The sequence below is a fragment of the Boeremia exigua genome (genome assembly GCF_020726555.1).
Source record: "Boeremia exigua strain MPI-SDFR-AT-0100 chromosome Unknown C7974scaffold_6, whole genome shotgun sequence".
Classification (NCBI taxonomy): domain Eukaryota; kingdom Fungi; phylum Ascomycota; class Dothideomycetes; order Pleosporales; family Didymellaceae; genus Boeremia; species Boeremia exigua.
Genome location: NW_025763523.1, coordinates 2232926 through 2257286, shown reverse-complemented (window position 1 = coordinate 2257286; position 24361 = coordinate 2232926). Strand labels below are relative to the sequence as shown.

Sequence of the window (24361 nt, the reverse complement as noted above, 5' to 3'; positions counted from 1 at the left end):
ACTCTCACGTTGCAGAACAAACGACGGACTGAAGATACAAGCCAAGTACATGTACACCACACGACAGTGAAGTAGGGAAATTACTTAAAAACTCCATAGAATGCTTTTACACCTACAACATAGGTAATTCATGACCAATATCTAGCTTTTAGTTTTATAACAGCTATAAGTTATGCATTTTGTAAAGTTAGGAAGCTTAGGGTCTTATTCGCCATTTTTTCTGAAACCTGAGAGGCAGAATGGTGGCACATGTACAAAGGAGGGGACGCCTGACTAGATAGGGCTCAGCCTTGACGCTCCCTAGTTATCTACCTAAGGAAGCTTCATACTTTAAACAATGTCGTTGATAAGACATACTGTGAAACTGCGTAGTAGCATTGGAAGTCTGATCTCTCAATTAAGAGCTAGTGTTGCGCAGATACAAAGAGTAGTAGCGAGCTTGCAGCCTGCCATATAGCAAAGTTCGCTACCTCGCACACTAAATACCTCTCTAATTTCTACTCTCCTTGCAATCCTATACTCTAGATAAAATCTACTCCTCCATCTCATCCCCACTTTCCTCATCGTCATCATCATCATCCTCGCTATCCTCCTCGTCATCGTCATCATCGTCATCGTCGTCATCATCGCCCTCCAACCCATAGGACTCGTAAAAGTCCGCGAGGACCTTAGTCTGCGGCTTGAATCCCGCCGTCTCGAAATCCTTCTGCAAGCTCTGCTTTGCGTTAGCGACCGCGATACCTACAATACCACAGTACGTGTACATACCTCTGTCAGAATCCCGCCACAAGTGACCACCACGTCGACCTCCTGCGGCTGGAACACCGCAGACACGATATCCTTGAGCGTGCGTTTGACGTCCTCCTCGGTGATCTTGCGCACCTCGCGGAGAACCCACTCCTGCCAGTCCTTATCGACGCCACGCACGACAAGGTCGATGAAGGAGCTTTTGGCCGCTTCGACCATGGTGTCGCGCTCGTCGACGAAGCCGCGGACGATGGTTGAGATAGCGCCCTCGAGCGCCATTTTGTCGAACGACTGGGTACCGTCGGCGAGCTCCTTGATCAGGGTCTTGGCCGCGTCGAAAGCCTTGAAGACATTCGGACTGTTGTAAATAACGTACTTCAGCTTGCCAGTTTCGACGTCGCGATAGAAGGAGCTGCCGTAGGCGAGACCAGTACCGCGGATGGCTACCCACATAGGTCCTTCGACAGCTTCGAGGATGGCCAAGGTGACGAGGAGAGATGGTAGTTCTGGGGCAGTGTAGCCCTTGGGAGCCTTTGATGTGAAGATACCGTAGGATGTGTCGATGGGCATGGTGACGATGTAGTGCGCACCGCCAGGGTTGCGGCCGATCTCGGAGAGAAGCGCGTTGCGGTCATCGATGGGGTTAACAGTCGGGTTGGCGTCTGGTTTGATGGCATCTGTCAGGTGCTTGAAGGTCGATACTGGGTTGCGGAGAGTCTCGAGGTTCGCTGTGACAAGCAGACGCATGTTTGAGAAGGTAAGAAGATGCTTTCGCAGGGCTTCGAGCTTGTCAATGACTTGTTGGGGTTCGGTCTCGAGTAGCTTCAAGGTCCGCTTCAGGTAAAGAGCTTTGACTAGAGTGGTGGTAGCGCGAACAGACGAGGTAGTGTCGTAGTGAATCATCTTGTCAATGGCGAGTGCCATACCATTACCATCACGCTTCTCGTCTGGTACGTTTGCCAATAGCCTGATGACCGTTGCCTTGATCCTCTCAATATCAAACACCGAATCAACGAGTAGTGTCTTGAGCCATTTGACAACTGTCTCATACTTCTCTGCCTCTGCGACAAAGTGAATATGGAGCATCTCGGAGTTGCCAATGTCAGTCGCTCTGCCTAGAGTATACTCGATGGTGTCTTGCTCAAGCTTGGTGATGGCTTCTTCGAACTCAATACATTTTCCGTCTCTGACGACTGGTGTAGCGAAGAAGTTCGTGAGGTAGATGCTAAGTAGAGGCTTCAGCTCTGTGGGCAAACCCGCTGTCCCAAGGGCTAGACCAAAGTGCACAAAGGATGTCGGAATGTGCTCGAAGTGAACGAAGAGAGGCAATCCGTTCTCGTCCTTATCGATGATCTTCTGAATATTAGTTTCCCCCGTACCGAGCTTCTTAGCAAGCCCTGATCTCGCAGACGTTGTTTCGAAGAAATGGATCGAATCTGTGCTGGGGATCTTGAAACTTGCGATCAGCTCCTCCGGAATGGGTCTGTTGTTCTGGTCCTGCGCCTGCTTGAGTTGCTCGCCTAGCTTCTTGAGGCCTTCTTCACCAAGCTTTTCTTGCTGTGCTTTTACTCGCGCAACCTCTTCCGCCTTCATCTTTTCGTTCAAAGCCGCTGATGGTTTCCCGAACAAGGTGACATGATGCGCATCCGAGATCCACTTCTTGATGAATGTGCGCCACTGGTCTTCACTCCATTTGTCAAGCTCATCGAAGGCATTGAGGTCCGCCATAGCAGTCTTCAGGTCAGAGCCGTCGCGGTTTCCGAAAATGTGGTCTTTGACGATAGGTGTGTTCCACTCCTCGTTGCTGACCTCTGACGTGAATTTAGCCTGTCGCTTGAAGCGATGAAGGCAGTCACGTAGATAGCTCATGTCAAGAGGACCGTTGACATGCTCCTTGAGAACCTCAAAGAAACGCTTCTCAGCAGCTTCGAGCTTGTCTGTGTCGACTGCGCTGAGAGTGAACCAGATGATGGAATCGTAATGATCCTTGATAAAGTAGTATACTTCACTGGCAAGATGTTCCTTTTCCACAAGAGTGTTGACCAGGACAGATACAGATGATCCGGCAAGATAGGTGAGCAATGTGTTCACAGCTGTCTCAGCCAGATCGTCCGTCGATGCGGGTCCGAGGAAGGCAATTTGAACCTCTCCAGTGGACTCATCCTCTTCCGGGAATTCGAGAGTGTCCACAATGGTTTTGGTGAGCGCTGGTGTGCGCTTGGACTCGACCCAGGGACGCTTGAAGGGCGCATCGTAAGAGGGAACTGAATCAACAATGTCGTCCTCGAACCTGTCCAGCACTTCAAGCAAGTTTGGGTGATCTACCTCACCGATAAGGATGAGGCGCATATTTTTCGGCTGGTACATCTCTCGGTGGAATTCTCGAATGCGCTCAGCGGTGAGAACACGTAGATTCTCCATCAAGCCGCCTGTTTCCGAGCGGAACCCATCATCTTCTGGGTACAACAGACGTCGCATGCGGAGATCCATCATGTCACCTTGCAGATTTTGTCGTGCTTGCATCTCAGCGTACACAACACTGATTGAGTCAGACCAGATTAACACTTTGCGGGCAAACAACATACCCTGCATCTTCGCCCTTGCCATCGACGTGATGAACTTCGGTGTAGCATCCAGCATCAGTGTTGGTAGGAAGAATCAGGTGATCCAGATAGACAGGAAGGATCTGCGCAAAGCTTTCCCAACCGGCTGAGGAGAGAGTGTACACAGTCTCTGAGACATCTGTCCATGCATTGGTGTCCGAATACGAACGTGTTGAGAGTTTATCGAGCAAGCCTTTGTATGGATACTTGCGTCCTCCCATGAAGATCAGGTGTTCAAGGGTGTGCGCTACAACTCGTCAGCGCTGCAAAACTCCTTCACTCGTAGACATACGTGAGCCAGAGTCATCATGGATCTCTGTAGCGACAGCAAAGTAGCCGAAGACCTTGGGTCCTTTCCGGTCGACGACCGTTACCCTTAAGCCCGTACGCTTCGACTCATATTGGGTGAACTTGGCGTCGGCGTAATCGGCCTCGAAGTCCTGGATCTTCTTGAAGTGCGACTCTTGAGAAATTGAGCCCATTCTTTCGTATTTAAAGCCACTTGAATGCTTGGAAAGATTCGTAGGTCGAAAAGGAGAGTTGCTTAGAAGTTTATTTGAGGTGCAGGTTTGCGCTTTGACAGGCAGCCCTTTGTGCAATGCCAGATGGGTGCTACCATTGTTGTGTTAGCTAGACTTGTACCGGACCTGCAAGCTCGACAAATCGTTTCTATGCATGACTTTGAGTGGCATGATGACATGCATTGACAAGAATACTATTTGGGTGGCAAAGGGATCTGCTCATAGTAGGGCGCAAAAAGGAGTTTAAACGAAAACATCTGAAGCGCGCTTCTAAACTTACATGGAGACGAAAAGAGTAAAGGGAACGAGCTTTAGATTGTTGCAGAACAAGTTGATGTTTGGTCGGCGAAAAGCGCGACTGTCCGGTCTGTTAGGCTGTTCTGGCGACAGAGGAAGCTGCGGGCACGATACCAGATGATTCCTGCCAGATTTCTACGACAACCCTTTCGCGCCTAGTCAACGCCTCTTTCCCGCTGTAGAAGATGGGGCTGTATGCACGAGTGCAAATGTTGGCGGGGTAGTCGTTCCGTACCGTTTTGCCCCTCATGTGAAATGGGAGCTTGGGGATGCACGGACGTCATCGGTGCCGACATGGACTGTTTGCGCGTGTTGCACAAGGAAACGTACAACGCAGCCGGTTTTCTTTCGACATGACAATCGGCTGATCCAACGCGATGCCTCCGCAGATATCAGATGAGCAGCTTGGCGACGCGATTCTTCAGTCAGCCGAGCATGGAACATTTCCGCAAGATGGAGATGTGGCATCTGCGACCATACCGTCGAGCGCACTCCCTAAGCTGCTAGAGAAGGTTGGAAAGGCAAGAGAGGATGCCAAAGTATGCGACACTGGAATCGCCGACGATAATGACTGATTGCATGTCAGGACGAAGTGCGCAAAGTGTCCCGCGAAGCCGCGTCCGACGTCGACGGATGGATAGCGCAAGCCCGAAAGCTGCAAGACGACATCAAGCGCTCCCAAGATACCGCCAAGGAGATTGTACAACTCGCTGAAGAAGGAAAGGCGAATACTGCGCACGTCCAAGATGCAGCCAGTAAGCTCAGCCTGCTGCACACCGAGCTTGCGTACAACGAGAGTTTGGCGCGCGTCGTCGAGCAGCTGAGAGACATCTCCACACTACTGGACTCGGCGCAGGATGCCGCCGTTCGAGGTCATGTTATGTATGCTATTCAGCGTCTCGAGGATGTGGACAGTGCATTTAAGAGTCTGGGACCGTTCCAATCTACACGCGTGGTGGGTGTTTTGAAGAGCAAGGAGTCGCAAATGCGCAAGGCCGTTGTTGAAACGGTCACGGACACCTGGAATCGACTGTTGGAGGTTGATACTGCAAACAACAAGGTCACTTTGAGGGACTCGATCGAACAAGAAACCACGATCAGTGTCAACGATGTCGTCGAGCAGCTCACAAAGCTTGATCTCCTGGACAACTTGATCGCCCGCTTTTGCCGCGATTTTGACAAGACGATCTTATCGCACCGCCTTATCATCGGCCAGGATCAAATCGTCACCGCATTCGATATTCAAGGTGACAGTATACAGCTTACGGGGCCTGTCAACGATGGAAGTGTCAAGGCGACCCTGGAAGACATTCACAAGATCGCTGAGTTCCTCAGCACTCGTTTACCACCTTCTATTGCCTTACCACTCTCATCGAAGTTGGTACCCATCATCGCATCGCGTTTGATCAAAGAGTACCTCCACCCCGCGGTACCAACTTCCACAGACGGAGTTCAGGACTTCCAGGTTACACTTTCCTACGTCCTGGGTCTGGTAGAGTACCTCGATGAGCTTGAGTGGACCGGCCAAAGTCGCTTGACCGAGTGGGTTGATAAATCAGCCGAGATCTGGCTAGCCAAACAGAAGGAGAGTGCCATTGCCCGAGTGCAAAAGCTGTTTCCGAAACAAGTCAAGATCAAGAAGACTGTGGAGAAGGTGGAAACACAGGTCATCTCGAAGGGTGATGCGTTACACCCTGCACAGGATGTAGATGCTGAACAGGAAAACGACTGGGGCGCCGACTGGGGAGACGACGATCAACCTGTCAAGGGGGACGGGAACACTGCGGCACAGGATCTGGAAGAAGAGGACATGAGCGCTTGGGGGATTGATGAAGATGAGCCTACAGAAGAAACAAAAGTTGAAGCAAAAGCAGAAGAAAAGAAGCCTGCTGAAGACGAAGACGCAGAAGATTGGGGTAACGACTGGGATGATGACGAAGAGACAAAATCAGCACCTTCACCGCAAGCGCATACAAAATCGCCACGTGGCAAGACCAACGGGCAGCCTACACAACAGCCGCCTACAGAACAGCACGTCACACTGAGGGAAACTTATACTGTGACAGCTATCCCGGACTCAATCATCGAGATCATCCTACAGGTAGTCACAGATGTAGAGACCCTCAACTCACCCGAGCTCGTCAAATCCGCAATCTCGCCTGCGAGCGGGGGCTTGTTCGCTATTCCTAGCTTACTTCTCGCGATGTATCGGGCTACCGCTTCAGTGCACTACTCTACCGACGCTGCAGGCAATATGCTCGTCTACAACGACTGCGAACGGCTTTCGGATCGGTTACGGACAGTTATACACGACCAAGCAGAGAAAGACCGCTCTTCAAGTCTTCCGCAGCTGCTCCGACCTTCAGTTCGCCTGACACCTAAGATCGAGGCCGATATCAAGACGATAGATGGCTTCAGTCGGAGGGCGTACGGAAAAGAGATGGAGTCGCAAAGACAGATTATCAAAGATCATCTTGAGGACGCGCAAGGCTTCCAAGGATGTACCAACGTCCCATTTGCAACGGTATGCGATGACGCCATCGCGACAACAATCGACCGCATTGGCGGTGTGAAGCGACAATGGCAGAGCATAGTATCTCAGAGGGTTCTCGTTCAGTCTCTTGGATCGCTTGTCAGCACTGCATTCACAAAGTTCATCAATGATGTGCTCGATATGTCAGACATTGCAGAGGATGAGTCAACAAAGTTGCACAGTTACTGCATGTCATTAGCGACACTTAATCAGTACTTCCAAACACAAGAGGAAGGAGAGACCAGGGACACAGCAAGCTTGTACGTCCAAAACTGGTTCAGACTGCAGTATCTCGGTGAGATACTGGCTGGAAGCCTGGCAGATATTAAGTATCTGTGGAATGAGAGTGAGCTTAAGCTGGAGATGGGTGCTGAAGAAGTTGTAGGCTTGATCGAGGCTCTGTTCGCCCCCAGTGATCTCAGAAGAAGAGCGATCGCGGAGATCAGGAGGACAAGTATGCAATAGACAAGCTGCGACTACGTAGACACGATATCACGATGTTCAAATACTCCACACCACACCTAGCAAACGACCTGTGCAAGGCTGACACGGAGGCTTCACGGATGCCGATTGGCTAGCGGAGTCGCTAGCGTGGCCCCACCTGCCGTTCGAAAAGTTCCAGGAAATTTCCAGACGCCAACGGCGATCGCAACAGCAGAACGGACGATAGCATTCGAAATGGAGTACACCGCCTCAGACACCAAGGTGCAGATTCGCCTCAGCACTCGCGATCCTGCTCTACAGATCGCCGAGGATCCGACAGTATTGCTGGTGCAGACTTGTAAGTCTATTCACCATGCGCAAACCCTACAACAGCACGATGCTTGCGCATTGCAGCTGTCATCACCAGGCTATTCGCTGACAGAAGTGTATAGCTCTGAGCCGACACCAGCTTTCTACCCTCGTGAACGACCTCCTGCACCGTGACGCAAACCGTATCCCGTTCGACATCCTCATCAACGGCCAATTTCTGCGCACCTCGATAGATGAATTCCTCACGAAGAACGGTATCAACGCAGAGAATACCTTGGACGTCGAGTACACACGGGCCCTGGTTCCACCGCTCAATGTCACAAGCTTCGAGCACGATGATTGGGTCTCAGCTGTAGATGTGCTGTCCCGATCCTCGCCGGCGGGGTTGTGGTCAGGCGGAAACGTGCAGAGCGGCCAGGAGAGGATTTTGAGCGCTAGTTACGACGGTCTCGTACGCGTATGGAACACCTCTGGCGACGTTCTAGCGACATCGGAGGCGCCAAACAATGGCGGCAGGATAACAAGCTTGAAGACTGCGAAGTGGCTGTCCGACAAGAAGATCGTTGCGGCGGGTCTGGACAACACAGTTCGAGTCTACAAGTATGATGATGATGCGCGCACTATCACAACGAGCCTTGAGCTATTTAACCACAGGTGGGCTGTTGAGGACATTGCCGTTCACGGGCCCTCCAGCCGCATCCTCTCCGCCTCCTCAGACAGCACCATCTCCCTCTTCTCCAGCAATACCAAGGAAAGCCCGGTGGCGCCCGCAAACCTCCTCCCCAACTCGACCGCCGCCTCAAACAAGCGCCAGAAACTGTCAAAGCCCGACCGCACAGTCCCCGCGCGCGGCGCACTCGCAACCTTCACCGGCCACGCAGCGCCTGTTTCCAGCGTCATCTTCAAGCCTGACGACGCAACAGTCGCCTACTCCGCCTCGCACGACCACACCATCAAGACCTGGGACTTCCCGACACAGTCCTGCGTCGACACCCGCACAACCGGCCACGCCCTCCTCTCGCTCTGCGCCATACCCGCGCGCAACCTCCTCGCCACTGGTACCTCAGCGCGCCACATCACGCTCGTCGACCCGCGCGTCTCCGCCACCCAGATTAGTGTTATGACGCTGCGCGGCCACAAGAACGGCATCGTGTCGCTCGCCACCGACCCGAACTCCGAGTACAATCTCGTCTCCGGCTCGCATGACGGCACCTGCCAGATTTGGGATCTGCGCAACGTCACCACGGGCGGTCAGGTCGGCGAGGGCATGGCCGGCGAGAGCGTGTACACGATCAACCGGCAGGGCGCGAGCGGGCCGGCCAAGAGCCACGGCGAGGGCGTCAAGGTGTTCAGCGTGAACTGGGACAAGGAGGTAGGCATTGTGAGCGCGGGCGAGGACAAGAAGATCCAGATCAACCGTGCGCTGGACTTGTAAGCGCAGCAGGAACGTGGAAAAGTTGGGCGTTTGGGCGCGTTGAAAGGGTTAGATACCATGATATACGTCTCTTGATCTTCATGCGACCAACGCCCCGAATGCTCGAATCTGTGTGTGGGTATCAAACTTTTGTGCCGCCGTGAACAACCGCTCCCTTCATGAATACCCCGCGCTGCTGCTCGCCTCTCCACCCTTTGCCACATCTCCCGCGCCTCTCGGTCCGGCCTCGCCTCGCACGCCCTACCTCCTCGCCTGCCCCTCTCACACCAAATGCCCCGGCAGCAAAAAGTTGGCAACCCCCTCCTTCACCGCGTACTCGTGCCCGCAGCACCCGCACACCAGCCCGCCCTCCTGTATACACGTCTCGAGCAGCACACGGTGCAGGTCCCGCGCCGTCTGGCTCGGCTGTTCTGTAGTATTCGCTGCTGTGGTAGTTGCTGCTGCGCTGCCTTCTGCGGACGCATCGGTGGTCTCGTTGGTAGCTGCGAGCGCGGCGCCGCCTTCGACGAGGTCTGCAGGCGTGGGCGGGGTGGGAGGGAGGTCGGGAAGGGACAGCTGTAGTGTGTCAGTATAGATTTCATTAGACTCTGTAGGACGCGAGAGAAGGTAGAAAATAGAATGCAGAAGCCGACACGCATTGTGCCCCGCGAAGAGTAGTTGCACACCAACTGGCGCAAGGACGTACCTCTTTACATATCGTCCTCAGCTCCTCCCACATCAGCCTCGGCAGAATGTTCTTCAAAAACGGCAGATTGACTTCTGATTCCTGGATCTCCAGCTCGGCGTTGCGGGGGTGCAGCGGGAAAGACGCGGTTTGTGTTTTGCATGTTTTGATGGCGCAGGTGAGGAAGTTGAGCGTGAGGAGCTTCATTGTGGCGGTGCGTGTGTGCGTAAAATGCGGGGGTGCTGGGTGCGTGGTGTGTGCTGGACGCTGCAGGTGTTCCACGGACGGCTGGCGAAGGTGAGTGGATGTTCAGATAAATTTTGGGAGTGGGGTTGCAGGGATAGGTTTAAGCTTAAATTTAGAGCGGCGCTAGCGGGGCCAACGTGCTGTGCAGCTCGACCTCGTTGAGTCCTACACGTGTTCTTCTCATTGCTTCACTATTTTGGGTTTCCATCTCCACTGATTGGCGAACTGCACGGGTTGCATCGGGAGGGCCCGTTTGATGCTGAAGCAGGCATCCTATAGGGTGGCGAACCGCGCAGGTTGGGCTCTCATCCCTATGGGGACGTCACCCCACCTCCGGCGAAGCTTGATTGATTGCTGTGTCGATAGTTCTATGTATGAACACGCTCGAGTACCTTTCAAATTAGCCCGCATGCATGGAGTGGCGTCGAATGGAACAACCTGTTCCCAAGTACTGCGCGTTGAGCCGTAGTCTAGACGCCTTCAAGGTCCAGTCCGGTCGCAGCAACCAGCTTGTCACACGTTTCTACCCCACGCCGTTTCTGGAATTAGGCTGACATTGCAGATGTTCAATCCGGAAATCCCTCATAGAATGGACGCAGCAAAGAGATCGAACTTGTGTAGTGACGTGGGAATTAGACGACTGGCAAACACACGCTCGTTGGGCCTGGAAGCAGATGTCTCGTTCAATCAGCCTGAGAGCACTGCAGATTGACGTAGGATTGTTACACAGCAGCAATGCAGCAAATAAGTCCTATAGGACCCCGCTTGACGGAGATTGTGTGCTTGTTACTTCAGCCTGGCAACACCTCCTCAACATCTGATGATTCGCGCTGCTCCTCGCTGATATGTCCACGCCCGCGGTCGCACGTGCTGAGAATATCTCCCTACTTCATCTCCTTCATTTAGTTCCAGTTCCCCCTTCCAGCAACGTGACCAACAAGGCTTCGCCACATCAAGGAAGTTATGCGCTGTCTTACAACCAGGAACGACACCTTACTGGTACATTGGCTTTCATCTGTAATACGAGAGATGATTCCGATCACACACCAGCGCTTTGTATCGAAGAAGATTCCCAGTCAGCGTCGCTGAATGTTATGCTGGCGGTGAACAGGGCAGACGAGGAAGATGGCAGTAACGTCCTTCAAGATCTTAAAGAAGGCCTCGAAAAAATCTTTGGCTTTCTGTCTGGAATCTCAAAAGGTAAGTCGTCCAACCATCTTCTTATTCACCATTGATGACACTCGTAAGAACGAAACAAGAGCCGAGCCATAGAGGCTGAGGTATTTACTGCAATAATCGCAATGTGTTCACACCGCATCCTGAGACGTTTAAGGCTTGTGGGGAAAGATTGGGGCATCCCAACACAATCTCTCGGAGGCTTCCTAGGAGAAGCTATCAACTCCCTCAGGCAAGTCGACCCTCAAACTCTGCACAGCCTGCCCGTCGGGCTGTTCACAGAAAGAGCCAAGGAAGTGATAAGACTTTCCGAATTGTGGGCCATACAACGGGAGCCAGCACAGCTGGAGAGGCTAGTCGGAGGCATCCATCAACTAAAGCAGGCTGAGGGTCTCCAAGCGGTGATGGACTCGATACCAAACAGTGCGATGTGCGCCACGTCAAAGCAAAATCTTGTCAACATCGTCAGCAAAGTATCGAGGTATCGGGAGGCTGCACGGTTCTTATCTCGCACAGCCAGAAGAGTCCCTGTGTTTCGGCGAGCAAAAGTTGTTACTGTCAACTTGCCGAAAGAGGGCTTCAGCAAAAGTACAGGCGAAGGCCATACTCCACAGCTAAGATCCACGATCGCAAGAATCAGCACTGTTCATCAAGAGCCAGACTTCTATTGTCTCTGTCGAGTCTTGAAAACAAGCGAGTCAAAGCTGAACGAACAGTTTGCTGCCCGAACAGCGAAGACATTGCGCGCAGCCAAGATACATGCCGAAGTCCAACTTGTCGCCCACTATGAGCTGAACGCTTCGAAACTACCGCCACGAGTGGTCTGCTCCAGCAAGAATTCATGCTTCTTGTGCAACGCCCTCATCCTGATGCATGGAAAGATGCATACGCCTCGATACCATGGGCGGATGGATTCTGGATGGAAGCTGCCATCGATGTCCAACCTCAGTGAGCTGGAACTGAACCTCAACTCAGCACTCGAGGATCAGATCAGAGACAGCCTGAAACGACTGCTACTGAGACCGAACAAGACGATCAACCTAGAGCCGAATGGAGTCGCCATACTCACCCTACCGTCATCTACATCGACATTGCCCACAAAATCGGCTTTGCTCGACACCCTCGGATCGAACGCAACACCCCTCGGAAGCGCCCTGGCCAGCAGCACAGCCATCCCGCGCGAGCACCTGCTCCCGCCCATGGACCGCGTCTCGGACTCTCTCCCGCACACGAAAAGCGCGCTCTCCGTGCCAAACTCAAAGAGCGACGCAACACCAAAAACCGCCATCCAGTCCAGAGTCGACTCGCCAAACCAGTCCGCCACAAACCTCTCCTCTCAACACACTCCCCCGCCACTCCGCCACAAGCCCAAATCAAGCAACATCACCCGCCTCACCCAGGGCGCGCCGCAAACCCGCCGCGTGGTGCCCACCCTCGAGTCCGAGGCCCACGTCAACGCCGCCGGCGCGCTCAGAATCCACGTCGAGTGCGCCACGCCGGCGCCAGATGCCGCTGCGGACGCGCGCTTGACGTACGGCATCGAGTGGCTCTCGGCCGCGAAGGCGCGCGAGCTGCTGGAGCACCGCGCGGTGGAGATTGTGGACGTGGAGGCGTTGAGGTGCGGGGAGGCGCATGCGGTGGTGCATCGAGATGAGGTGTTTGTGCGGGCGCGGGGGGCGGTTGTGAGGATTGTGCCGCGGGGGCGGGTGGGTGCGTCGGGTGCGGCGAGTGCTGTGTCGGGGGCGGCGAGTGCTGTGTCGGGTGCGGTGAGTGCTTTGTCTGGGTGAGGGGTTTGCGAGCGTACGAATGGGTGTGGGACGGTGTTATACATGACAAGTGTGCTTGCGAGTGGGATGTGGGTACAGGTGCTGGACACCTGTGCACGTTTCTCAGCTCTCGCTGTGCATCGATATTTGGCTGCTTTCCTTGCGTTTTCTCTCGTGTCAAGTCAATTGGCACTCTTCGAGAAGAGATCAGCACATAGTCGCAAACAACGGTGTAGAACGCCATTGCAAACATGACCATTTCTGCCCCGTCGATTTGCTGAAGTCGACCAAGCCGATCGTCGAGGAAATCAACGCTGTTCAAACAGAAACTCAATTAGGTCTAGAAAACATTATTATGCGTCTTCCACAACAACCTCTTAGAGACGCAGCGGTTCTGGAGCCTTCATGGTAAGACTGAAGAAGAAGGTCACACGGGTTTGTATCAGCTTGTCTGCAAGATGTTTGATCTTGAGCAAACAATAGGATGTGTCCGTTTTAGTATTAACACACCGTGAAAGTTCCGTTGTCGTGTTATTCAACGTGAAGAATCGCTATATGAAAGACTCAAACACGGATTGGACAGCGGATAGGTTGATGAGTCCCATCAACGTGGGTGAGAGTGACGAGGAGAGCGACTTTGATGTGTATTGATGCTGTTTGGAGACAAGGCTTCTTTGCTCTTAGGGCGGCAGCAAACCGGATAATTTCATTACATGTAGCTATTCATCTGTCTTTGCCGTGTGTCTGTGATGCTGTGATGCTTTTGGCAGGCTGCATTCACTTTGACTGGGCAGGAGCGAGAGATGTGACGCCGCGACCGGTGTTGGCGTGGAGACTGAGAACATCGCAGGTGATGGGTTTGAAACGGTCGTGTTGCAGCAATGATCGTGTGGTGGTGGGTGTGGGTTGGAGTGTTGGGATGGGTGAGGTGGTGGTGAAAGGGGTCAATGCACGCTCGTCTGCACCGTCATCACCAGCACGTCTGCTAGTTGATGATATGTATGGCCCCTCGAAACGCGATCGGAACGGAGAGTGTATCCTAGACGTCTATAAGGGCCAATGGTCGCTCTGCCGCAAGTACAATGTCGCCGAGACATGGAGCGCGGTCTCGACGATATTTAGTTGCGGTATGGGTGTCACTGCTGCCGTCTACGGAGCGCCGTCACATCAACGGGCGCACAGTCGACAGCAACAGCTCGTGTACGTGGTACGAGAGTACAGTGGTACAATGGTATGTACGGTCAATCATTGCGCTCTCCCTCATGTGCTCGAAAGCGAGGGAAACCGCACCCAAGATCGGCCAGTTCTGCTCTTCACTCTACAGACGGTTTTCGTGCTCATGGAAACCGCGCACCACCCGTAGATGGCGGGTCTCTCCAAAGAAAATGCTTTATAGTAGGTGTGTTGAATTTTTGCGTTGTTCAATATGGAGCGAGGAGGCGGCGCGGCTGGCAAAGTTTTATGCGGCGGCGGATCAACGACGGGCCGTGGTCGAGGGCGTGGCGGCGGGGCAGTGCTGAGTCAACGCATTTTCGCCTGTGGGACGGAAAACAGCCGTAACATATCGAGACAGACCACGACGGACGCCATTGCAGGACTGCCGCCCCCACGCACCCCGTCGCCGCACACCCATACCCTCACCCACACACACACCATCGCCGCCGCCATCATGGATTCCGAGTCGGAGCACGAGCAGCGCGACGTCCACGAGGCCGAGAGCGAGTCGGAGGAGGAGGTCGAGGAGACAAAGCCCAAGTCGGCGCTCAAGAAGCCCAGAGAGGCGCCCGTGCAGGTCGAGCGCCCCGAGCTGCCGTAAGCACGAGGTCACAGGTCACGACGGGACGCAGCGGCTAACACGCGCAGCGAGCAGCCAGACCCAAGCACAATCGACTTCGCGACGCTGAGCCCGCTGTCGCCCGAGATCATCTCGCGCCAGGCGACCATCAACATCGGCACCATCGGCCACGTCGCACACGGCAAGTCGACGGTGGTCAAGGCCATCTCGGGCGTACAGACGGTGCGCTTCAAGAACGAGCTCGAGCGCAACATCACCATCAAGTTGGGTTATGCCAACGCGAAGATCTACCAGTGCGACAACCCCGCCTGCCCACGCCCGACATGCTACCGGTCGTACAAGAGCGAGAAGGAGGTCGACCCGCCGTGTGAGCGCGACGGCTGCGCCGGCACCTACCGCCTGAAGCGCCACGTCTCGTTCGTCGACTGCCCCGGCCACGACATTCTCATGAGCACCATGTTGTCGGGCGCCGCCGTCATGGACGCCGCGCTGCTGCTGATTGCCGGCAACGAGACGTGCCCGCAGCCGCAGACGAGCGAGCACTTGGCCGCCATTGAGATCATGAAGCTGAACCACATCATCATCCTGCAGAACAAGGTCGACCTGATGCGGGAGGACAGCGCCGCGTCCCACTACGAGTCCATCCTCAAGTTCATCCGCGGCACCGTCGCCGACGGCTCGCCGGTTATCCCCATCTCCGCCCAGCTCAAGTTCAACATCGACGCCATCTGCGAGCAGCTCATCAGCAAGATCCCCGTCCCCGTGCGCGACTTCACCACCAAGCCCCACATGATCGTCATCCGTTCGTTCGACGTCAACAAGCCCGGTGCTGAGATTGACGACCTGAAGGGCGGTGTGGCCGGTGGCTCTATCCTGACGGGTGTATTGAAGCTGGGCGACGAGGTCGAGATCCGACCGGGTATCGTGTCCAAGGACAACCAGGGCAAGATCCAGTGCAAGCCCATCTTCTCGCGCGTCGTCTCGCTGTTCGCCGAGCACAACGACCTGAAGTTTGCGGTCCCCGGTGGTCTCATCGGTGTCGGTACCCGCGTCGACCCCACACTGTGTCGTGCGGATCGTCTCGTCGGCTTCGTCCTCGGTCTGCGCGGACACCTGCCCAACATCTACACCGAGATCGAGGTCAACTACTTCCTGCTGCGCCGCCTGCTCGGTGTCAAGACAGCAGACGGCAAGCAGGCCAAGGTCGCCAAGCTGGCGAAGAACGAAGTGCTCATGGTCAACATTGGCTCGACAGCCACAGGCGCCAAGGTCGTCGCCGTCAAGGCAGACGCTGCCCGCCTCACGCTCACATCGCCTGCGTGCACGGAGATTGGCGAGAAGGTCGCGCTGTCGCGCCGTATCGAGAAGCACTGGCGTCTGATTGGTTGGGCCAACATTGTTGCGTAAGTCTCCACACATCCACCGCACTGTACCACGACTAACACGCCGCAGCGGAAACATCCTCGAGCCCATTGTCGACTAAGCATCTGTCTGAGTTGGAGGAGACGAAACCGCGCGCCGACGGCTTGCATTGCGTTTTGGGCATTTCAGCGGCGTCGGCGCACTGTGATATAGACGACTTTGAAAACCCGCGACGAGAGTCTAGGTACCTGCGAGCCACACGACGCCTAGAGCTGGGGTCCAGGGTCCAGACAGCGGGCGACGCAGCACAGCAGCCGCGCCGCCATAAAACCACATTAATGAGAAACATGTACCCTGCAACCACAGCCCCCCTCCCCGTGCGTGCAGAATGTAGAGTGCCGAGCGCAGAGTGCAGACGAGCGAATGCAGTCATGCTTGTTGAGTGCGGGCGGTGCGGAGACGATCTGCACGGTGTATGCGTGAGCGGTAGTCCCGGCAGTCAGCCGACTTTCACGTGAAAGAAGTGTGGAGGGCGACGTCAGACACGCTCGCACTCTACTTAACAATTGACGCCCGCTGTGCGCTCGTCACGGGCCTCTTGTGACCGCGACTCGTGCATTCGTGCACTGATCAATTGTACCACCGCCGTTGCAAAGCAATCGTGCACCATCGTCCCACCGCCGTTGCAAATCGAGGTATGCTTGCGAGGCCCGAGCTCGTCGCGCTCACGTCGCGCTAATTGCCCGCAGCTGCGCAGGGCGACCTTCCATTCCGGACGGGCCTTTGCACGTGTCCAGCGGACGTGCGGGTTCACCGCGAGTTCTGCTCCCTTTCGCTGCAAGTCGCGTGCGGCAGAACCGCACCGCACAGAAAATTGTTGCAGCCATGGCCGACGATGTACGAGCAAGCCGCGACCGCGAAGACTCGCAGCCGCACATCTACCGCCCCGTGCCGCGCCGGGCGTTTAATCCTGCGTCCCTCGCGGCGGACGACACACACCCGCTCCCTCACACGCAGCAAAACACATACCAAGAAGACTCAGAAGATGCCTCGTCGCCCTCGCACGCCTACGCGCCCCTCACCTCCCGCCGCTCCGACTTCCTCGCCCAGCTCAATGCCCGCCTACTACGTACATACCACACCCGCCGCGGCGACGAGACGCCCGAGTCGCCGTCGGACAGCGCCAGCGGGTATGCGAGCAACCCCGGCGGCGCCCTTGGCGGAGCCCTTGGCGGAGTCCCCAGCGGTCCTGGAGGGACCCTAAGCGGCTTCGCCAGCAGCGCGACACTGCCGCACACGAAAAGCGGGCTGAATATGGGGTCCACGCTGTACGGTATCTACGACGACGTGGGCAGCGTGGCGGAGACGCCGTGGGGTGCTGGGGCGGAGACGCCGGGGCATGGGGCGATGGGGTGGCATGGGGCGGACGGGGAGGGGGAGGGGGACGCGGATGCGGAGGGCGAGGGGCTGAGCATGAAGAAAGTGCGGCGCGGGGGCGACACGCACGGCGCCCAGAGAAGCGGAGACGTGCACAGGGGAAGTGCGCAGCGCAGCGCGCAGCGGAGAGCCAGCACAGGGGCCCGCGGCCGCGCGCTCCTCGCCCTCAAGGTCCTGGCGCTTGCGATCTTCGGCGCGCTGTACGGCACCATCGTGAGCCATCTGCACGACACGCGGCACCTGGCTTCGGTCCACGTCGCGGGCGTCGAGCGCGGCGGGTGGGTGTACGTGGCTGCCTGGGGGGCCGCGGGCGTCGTGCTGGGCGGGTTGATGCCGGTTGTGGATGCGCTGTGGGGGAGAAGCGGTGGTGAGAACGACGGGCGGGAGGGGAGCGAGAAAGAGGGGGGAGCGCGGGAGGCCGAGGCCGAGGGCGTGCCGCTGAGCGACCAGGTGAACGACGTCGTGAGGAGTGTTGCGGCGTTTGTCGGGATTGGGTTCGCTATTGTACGTCTCTTTTTCCTCCGTTCATTTGCGTCACACCCCCGCCTTCCATCTAACCCCTCCCCCAACACCCAAACCCGCTCGCAATGCAACGGTAAACTAACGCATCCAGCGCCGCCTCCCCTGGCAGTCCACCCTCCAACTCACCCTCACCCTCGCCCTCGTCAACCCCGCCCTCTGGTACATCCTCGACCGCAGCAAACCGGGCCTCTCCTTCTCGCTCGCCGTCTCCTCCGTCATCACAACCTGCGTCTTCTTCGTAAACCCGCCTTCACCCGCCTCACCGCTGCCATCACCCTCGTTCCCAACACCCTCGACATCGACACCCTTCACACCAGCAGGCGCGGGGAGGCCAGCCAACGCGACGGCCCTGCACAGCCAGGATCTCTTCGCCGGCGTGATTACGTACGAGAACCTCGCCGTCGTGACGTGGGTTGGGAGTGTGTTGTTTTGTAGTTGTGTGTGTTTTGGGAATATTGGGAGGAGGTTGGCGGTGTGGGAGGGGGGGTGGCGGCGGTCGTGACGATCTCTTTCGCAAGATACATATATAAAAAAAAAAGGGGGGGGGGGGGGGGGGGGGGTGAGCAGCATGGGCGAGCAAGGACTAGCATCGCGGCTGGGATTGCATTGGGTCTGGATTGGGGGTTGCATCGGGATGGGATTGTGAATCGGGGGTCTACGGATCCAGGGAGCATATTGAGTCTGCAATAGAGCATGCAAAATAGAGTAACGGGGTGGTACTGTGTAGTCCTCTTGATGATCATACCGTGATGACAGGTTCCGTGGGCTTTCGGCGGCTTGTGGCGAATGCAGGGGCAGAGTATCTCGCTGGGTGGGGAAGCTATGGATGTTGGTGGTGTGAGAGCGCACGATGCCTGGATCCAAGCGCGTGCTGTCAGCGAGGCTCGAAGAACACTCGTGGCTCGATGACTTCAACACGTGCAGTAAAATAAGGCTTGGTTGAGCACCCACTTAACGGTGCAGATAGTATCCCCTCCTCCATCCACCATCACACTGCTTCTACACACTGTTTCTACCCCCCTACAACTGCACAGGATAATCCAGCGTCTCAATCTTCGCCGGATACTCCAACCCCCCCTGCTTCCGCACCTCATCCATAATCTCCATGATCAGTATGCTCTCGGCAAGGTTCTCGTACCTCCCCTCCTTGCGCCCCGCAAGCACCGCCTCGGCCGCCTCGTCCGCCTCCCAGAACATCCCCTGCCCCTCGCCCTCCGCCTGCCACGAATCGCCAAACCCGTTGAACCAGTTACCCCCTTCCCTGGCCCAGGAATCGGCCAGTCCTTCTCCTCGACCGTGCCGTCGCTGAGAATCAGCTTCGTCTTGGTCGGCCGAAACGAGGGCGGGAAGACCTGGATCTCGCCCTTGGGCCCTTGGACGCGGACACAAGGGGTGTCGTTGTTGTTACCGGGGCTGGTGGCGACGCGCAGGGACGTCGTGGCGACGGCGTGGGCGTCGCCGCCTGCGTCTGCCGGGCGCGGGAAGTTCAGGATCATGGTGCTGTGCTCGTCGGCGTTGGCGGTGGCCGCGTAGTTCTTGACGAAGGCGAGGAGCTTGGGCGGCTGCCGCGTGGCTTCGGGCTGCGTGTGGTACAGCGTCTGGAACACCCAGGTGAGCGCGTAGATGCCGAGGTCGAGGAGTGCGCCGCCCGCGAGATCGGGATTCACCATGCGGTGCTTGCCGTCGGCGAAGCTGGTCTCCGGGTCGAGGGCCATGCTGTTGTCGCTGATGACGCGCGCGACGGGGCCGATGCGGCCGGAGGTGATTTGCTCGCGCACGTAGATGGAGAGCGGGAAGTACCGGGTCCATACGGCTTCCATCAGGAAGAGGTTCTTCTCCTTGGCGATCTCGGCGAGCTTGCGGGCCTGGGCGGCGTTGACGGTGAAGGCCTTCTCGCACAGCACGTGCTTGCCGGCCTCGAGGCAGAGGCGGGCATTCTGGTAGTGGTGCGAGTGCGGTGTGGCGACGTAGACGATGTCGATGTTGGGGTCCTGGACGAGCTCTTCGTACGAGCCGTAGGCCTTTGCGTCTGAGGGGGAGCCGGTTTCCTTCAGGAACGCTTCGGCACGTGATTTCGATGAGGAAGAGGCAGCGGCAACGACTGTGTGCTTGACAGTGGTGACACCGCGGGTCTTCGGGTCGGCGAGGAGGTCGCGGGTGCTGCGACTGTCAGTGAAAGTGCTTGGTGGGATAAATGATGGGACAGTGGGGTACTCACAAAGTGAGGGCGATGCCTCCTGTCGCAAGGATGCCCCAACGGACGGTCTGAGGGGATGACATAGCTGCAATTGGTATTTCAGATGCCTGTAGGGAGTGTCGATGTTTGGGTTGAATTTACCAAGCCGCAAAGCGAATAATATAGCTATCCACAAAGTCCGTTGGTACTTACGACGACGTCACCCGGCGATTGTCCCGTTCGCGACGACCCCACTCTTGCCCCTCCAAACTTCAAATGCCGTACATGCAGCCGGCCCGCCTTTCCAGTGTACGGCGGATGTGCATCGCTGATTGGTGGCGCCCAAGTAATACTATGGCAACCCCTTTCTCCTATTGGTCGACTCTTACCATTACCCTTTTGGGCAACGGCAACAGCCCTTCTTGAGGCTCCTGAGGCAAACCTTTGCGTCACGAGAGCCTCAATTTACTCAGCAGCTCGGCGTTAGAGTGGCGCATCTCTATATCTCCATCACATTGATGTAGCGAATATCTCGGTCTTCCTCCCGGCGGTGGACTGACAAAGTTGCATCAAAATTGGTTACAAATTGTTGATGGCGAACGCACCGAAGCTCCGATTGATCAGGAATTTACTTCTCGCCAACTCTGCTTGGTATCATATGAAACACATGGATATGCATAAATGATTTCTTTCATGAAATCTAGTACATAGACCGACTGTCAACATTTTACGCCACAGATGCATACCCAGTATCGAACAGCAGGCCATAGCAAGCTCACAACGAAGCCTCAATCTCGTCCAGCCCCGATACCTGGTTGACGACCCATTTCCTCTTTTCTTCATCAGTGTATCTGGGGTACGGCCTCCTGCAGTCTGCGCTCGACTCTGGGTACCCTAGCTTGTGTGCGACCACATACTTGGTGCCGTTGATACCGCCCTTTCCAAAGCCCCACTCTGTAACGGACAGCTTGACCTGCAGAGCTGAGGCCTCTTCATGCTTCCCGGATTGGTAGAGGTTGAACATGTGCACACAAGTCTGGACCTTGTTAGCGCTGGTGCTGTAATGTGGTGCGACGACTTACCTTAGGATACAGGTTGGCAACACCGGTGATTGTGCCAACGCCTCCCACGCTCAGGGCCGGAATCAGCCAGTCGCTCTGACCAGCCAGCGCAACAAACTCAGACTTCTTAAAGGAAGCCGACACGCGTGCAACCTTCGCGATACCGCCGCATGTGAGCTTGACAGCAACAATGTTGCGGTGCTTGCCTAGGATGTCCAGCATCTCGGAGTTGATGTCGAGGCCCGACACAACACCGGGGAAGTTGTAGAGCACGATGGGGATGGGACTTGCGTCTGCCAGCTCTTGGAAGAAAGCAACAATCGCATCCTGATTCATGGCGAAGTGGAAGAACGACGGTACAAGTGCGAGGAATGCGGACGCGCCTGCCTCCTTGGCAGCGATGGTCTGCTGGATGGCATCGCGCGTCGAGCCTGCTACGCCGCCGAGTGTGATGGGCAAGTCACCGTGCCCTAACCTCTGAGCGGTCTTGCGGGCTTTTTGGACTAGTTGTGTCTTCTCGGCTGAGGAGAGTGTTGCTGCTTCGCCATTTGTGCCGGCGATGACGATGCCGTGGACACCGTTGGCAACGAGGAACTCGAAGTGCTTCTCCTGAACATCCCAGTCGATGTCCTGGTTCTGATCGTTCTTGAACCAGGTCAATGAAGGGACGTGGATGCCAGGTGGGAAAGAGTACTCCTGAGCAGCGCCGTTGCCGTTGGAGAGAGTCTCGTTTGAAGGCATGTTGTAGATGATTAGGAGTATGCTGTGGGAGGAATTGTGCAGAGATCGAGAGCGAGCAACAGCAGGGAAGAGCGAACGGCACTCATTATGACCGTCATGATTCCGACACGCGTTCCGACACCGACTTTAGATTCCGATGGTGTCTCCACGCGTGGGGAAGTTGATGGTGAGCACACAGCATCGCGAGACTATTGGGATGATGCGATAGGCTTGGAGACTGCATCGGCATCCATCGCCTGCGCCTTGCCAAAGACGTACACTAGCTCGGCTCCATCGCTCCTGCCTGATTAGCGCTCGCGACAGCCGACCCCGAGCCATCGCCTCATTTCTCCGCACCAACCTCGTGTCGCGACCAAACGTGGAGTCCCCAGTGGAGTCTCCGTGAGCTGTGCGCAGTCTCCAAACTTGCTGGTAGTGTCGCGTGGCGGCTAAGCTTGCTGGGTGACTATGGCTGACTCCTGTTCACCCGATCCCAGTGTCCTTGTGCTCGGATACGCGCCCCAGTGAATTACCAGGTTATTTTGTGGAGAAGCGAGCTGCAGCCCGGGGTCGGCAATATCTGGGACACTTAAAGCGCGAACATACCCCGGATTTGTAGATCAGCACTGCCATCTGCAGCCATCTCTACACCGACTCATCTAGTCTCCTTGACCTTTAGCCACAATGGGAGGTTTCGCAAGAGCGCCAGAGGACAGGCCTACGCCGCCGGAAGTGGTATGTTTGCATCAGTCTACGGCATGGACGTGGCGAAGCACTTGCTGACGATAGTCGCAGTACAACTGGAGAGTGTACATGGCAGCTATGGTTATCTCTATGGGTGTCCTGGCGTACGGATACGACTCGGCCTTCATTGGGACGACGATCACGCATGAGAGTTTCAAGCGTGATTTCGGCCTCAACAACATGTCGACATCCGAAAAGAACGAGGTGACGAGCAACATCACTTCAATCTGTATGCACCCACATTGAATATGGCATGATGAGTAGCACTGACAATCTGCAGACTCTGCAGGAGGTCTCGTTGGAGCCCTGTTCATGTACCCTCTGCTTGAACTGCTTGGCCGCCGCATGACAGTCATCATCTCAGACGCCATCTTCATCGTCGGTGCAGTCCTGTGCACCGTTCCTACACACCAGATCGGTCTTGTCTACGCTGGACGATTCTTCACCGGAATGGGTGTTGGTGGCATCGCCGCTGTGTCTCCTATCTACATCGCCGAGATCTCGCCCCCGGCCATCCGTGGCCGCCTCACTGGTTTCTTCGAGTCCTTCTACCAGACTGGCGCTGTCATCGGCTTCTGGATCAACTACGGCATTGTACACAACATGGACAGAAGCAAATCTATTGCCTGGAGAGTGCCAATGGCTGTCCAGCTCATTCCTGCAGGCCTTTTGGCGTTGATGATTCCTTTGTTAAAGGAGTCGCCCACATGGCTCCTGAAGCGTGGACGCAAGGCTGAAGCTTTGAAAGTGTACAGCTTCTTCCGCAACCTGCCCGAAGATCACGAGTACATTGCCCAGGATGTGGCCTTTGTTGAGATTGAAATCGCAAAGGAGAGATCGGCTCTCGTTGGAGATCAGCAGCACGCCAGCTTTACGCAGATCATCAAGGCTGCTGCCAAGGAGGCGTCTCTGCCTGGCATGCGCAACCGCTTCCTCCTCGTCTTCATCATGTTCATGTGGCAAGCCTGGTCTGGTGCCGCTGCGATCAACTACTACTCTCCCACAATCTTCACCTCTATTGGCCTGTCCGACGTCACCCTCTGGACTGGTGTTTATGGAATCATCAAGGCCGGTGGCTCCATCATCTTCTTTACCTGGTTTATTGACATGTTTGGCCGCAAGTGGCCTTGGATCGTCTCGTCTTTGATCTGTGCCTTCTGTCAGTACTACTTGGCTATCTACATCAGTCTTGGAAAGCCGAAGGTCGGCCAGCCCATGTCAGATTCGACTGTCGCCGGCGGCAAAGGAGCTACAGCCATGATCATGATCTTCGGCGCCGCTTGGTAAGTTTCCTAGTCCTTTTGCTTGCCTTCAGAACTAACATCGCGAAGGAGCTTCGGTGCTAACGGCCTTCCGTGGATCATATCCGCTGAGATATTCCCGACGACTATGCGCTCGATTTCAGGCCCTTTCGCAGCTGCCAGTGTGTGGATTTGGACTCTGGTCGTCACCAAGGCTCTGCCCCAGATGTACACCAAGATGGGCTGGGGTGTCTACGTTCTTTTCGCCACGTCTTTGGTCTGCGCCAGCATCTACGCTTACTTCTTCATCCACGACACCAAGGGCCTGCGTATGGACGAGATGGACCAGCTGTTCGGATTTCAGAGGACGATGGAGTACGACTCCCATACACCGAGTAACAAGGCAGACGATGAAAGTGAGCACAACGAAAAGGTCGCGTCGGTACATATTGACAACGCCGGACGTGTCTGAGTAGGTCGATGGAGCATGGCGCGGTGAATCCCCGCGCTAGCCGCTTCTGATCGACGACTCATCGTGCGGTCTGCTGGACGCCCTATTCTT

The 24361-nt window shown here is 55.9% G+C and overlaps 10 protein-coding genes across 10 annotated transcripts; 6 read left to right on the top strand and 4 right to left on the bottom strand.

Annotated features, from left to right (window-relative positions):
- Nucleotides 1–365: 365 nt before the first annotated feature.
- Nucleotides 366–4139, bottom strand: C7974DRAFT_395217 (Metalloenzyme, LuxS/M16 peptidase-like protein). The gene is made up of 4 exons (XM_046141965.1): nucleotides 3643–4139; nucleotides 3333–3597; nucleotides 769–3286; nucleotides 366–715 (listed from the first exon to the last, which is right to left on the bottom strand). Exons 1-4 carry the CDS (start codon nucleotides 3830–3832, stop codon nucleotides 533–535), a joined length of 3156 nt encoding a protein of 1051 aa, XP_045997552.1. The 5' UTR covers nucleotides 3833–4139; the 3' UTR covers nucleotides 366–532.
- Nucleotides 4140–4545: 406 nt separating this feature from the next.
- Nucleotides 4546–8889, top strand: C7974DRAFT_311343 (uncharacterized protein; the record flags this gene model as incomplete). Its single annotated transcript, XM_046138306.1, is given in 5 exon segments — nucleotides 4546–4707; nucleotides 4755–7155; nucleotides 7172–7181; nucleotides 7256–7482; nucleotides 7577–8889. 5 exon segments carry the CDS (start codon nucleotides 4546–4548, stop codon nucleotides 8887–8889), a joined length of 4113 nt encoding a protein of 1370 aa, XP_045997551.1.
- Nucleotides 8865–9857, bottom strand: C7974DRAFT_192963 (uncharacterized protein). Its single transcript, XM_046136630.1, has 2 exons — nucleotides 9575–9857; nucleotides 8865–9444 (listed from the first exon to the last, which is right to left on the bottom strand). Exons 1-2 carry the CDS (start codon nucleotides 9758–9760, stop codon nucleotides 9151–9153), a joined length of 480 nt encoding a protein of 159 aa, XP_045997550.1. The 5' UTR covers nucleotides 9761–9857; the 3' UTR covers nucleotides 8865–9150.
- Nucleotides 9858–10588: 731 nt separating this feature from the next.
- Nucleotides 10589–12662, top strand: C7974DRAFT_336537 (uncharacterized protein; the record flags this gene model as incomplete). The annotated part of the gene is made up of 2 exons (XM_046139193.1): nucleotides 10589–10999; nucleotides 11048–12662. Coding segments are annotated over exons 1-2 (1968 nt in total), but the record flags the coding sequence as incomplete, so codon positions are not given.
- A 529-nt stretch (nucleotides 12663–13191) lies between these two features.
- Nucleotides 13192–14145, top strand: C7974DRAFT_192952 (uncharacterized protein). The gene has a single exon (XM_046136629.1). It carries the CDS (start codon nucleotides 13382–13384, stop codon nucleotides 14102–14104), a length of 723 nt encoding a protein of 240 aa, XP_045997548.1. The 5' UTR covers nucleotides 13192–13381; the 3' UTR covers nucleotides 14105–14145.
- Nucleotides 14146–14285: 140 nt separating this feature from the next.
- C7974DRAFT_395211 (eukaryotic translation initiation factor-like protein 2 subunit gamma) lies at nucleotides 14286–16268 on the top strand. The gene is made up of 3 exons (XM_046141964.1): nucleotides 14286–14553; nucleotides 14605–15939; nucleotides 15989–16268. The coding sequence occupies exons 1-3, from the start codon at nucleotides 14411–14413 to the stop codon at nucleotides 16017–16019; spliced, it is 1509 nt and encodes a 502-aa protein (XP_045997547.1). The 5' UTR covers nucleotides 14286–14410; the 3' UTR covers nucleotides 16020–16268.
- A 208-nt stretch (nucleotides 16269–16476) lies between these two features.
- Nucleotides 16477–18373, top strand: C7974DRAFT_395208 (insulin-induced protein-domain-containing protein). Its single transcript, XM_046141963.1, has 3 exons — nucleotides 16477–16593; nucleotides 16648–17839; nucleotides 17949–18373. Exons 2-3 carry the CDS (start codon nucleotides 16784–16786, stop codon nucleotides 18357–18359), a joined length of 1467 nt encoding a protein of 488 aa, XP_045997546.1. The 5' UTR covers nucleotides 16477–16593; nucleotides 16648–16783; the 3' UTR covers nucleotides 18360–18373.
- Nucleotides 18374–18416: 43 nt separating this feature from the next.
- C7974DRAFT_395205 (uncharacterized protein) lies at nucleotides 18417–20270 on the bottom strand. The gene is made up of 3 exons (XM_046141962.1): nucleotides 20076–20270; nucleotides 19111–20017; nucleotides 18417–19057 (listed from the first exon to the last, which is right to left on the bottom strand). The coding sequence occupies exons 1-3, from the start codon at nucleotides 20135–20137 to the stop codon at nucleotides 18878–18880; spliced, it is 1149 nt and encodes a 382-aa protein (XP_045997545.1). The 5' UTR covers nucleotides 20138–20270; the 3' UTR covers nucleotides 18417–18877.
- A 538-nt stretch (nucleotides 20271–20808) lies between these two features.
- On the bottom strand, nucleotides 20809–21835 carry C7974DRAFT_310845 (uncharacterized protein; the record flags this gene model as incomplete). The annotated part of the gene is made up of 2 exons (XM_046138288.1): nucleotides 20809–21069; nucleotides 21116–21835. 2 exons carry the CDS (start codon nucleotides 21833–21835, stop codon nucleotides 20809–20811), a joined length of 981 nt encoding a protein of 326 aa, XP_045997544.1.
- A 325-nt stretch (nucleotides 21836–22160) lies between these two features.
- On the top strand, nucleotides 22161–24331 carry C7974DRAFT_192920 (MFS quinate transporter-like protein QutD). The gene is made up of 4 exons (XM_046136628.1): nucleotides 22161–22549; nucleotides 22610–22787; nucleotides 22839–23841; nucleotides 23890–24331. Exons 1-4 carry the CDS (start codon nucleotides 22499–22501, stop codon nucleotides 24269–24271), a joined length of 1614 nt encoding a protein of 537 aa, XP_045997543.1. The 5' UTR covers nucleotides 22161–22498; the 3' UTR covers nucleotides 24272–24331.
- The last annotated feature ends 30 nt before the right edge of the window (nucleotides 24332–24361 follow it).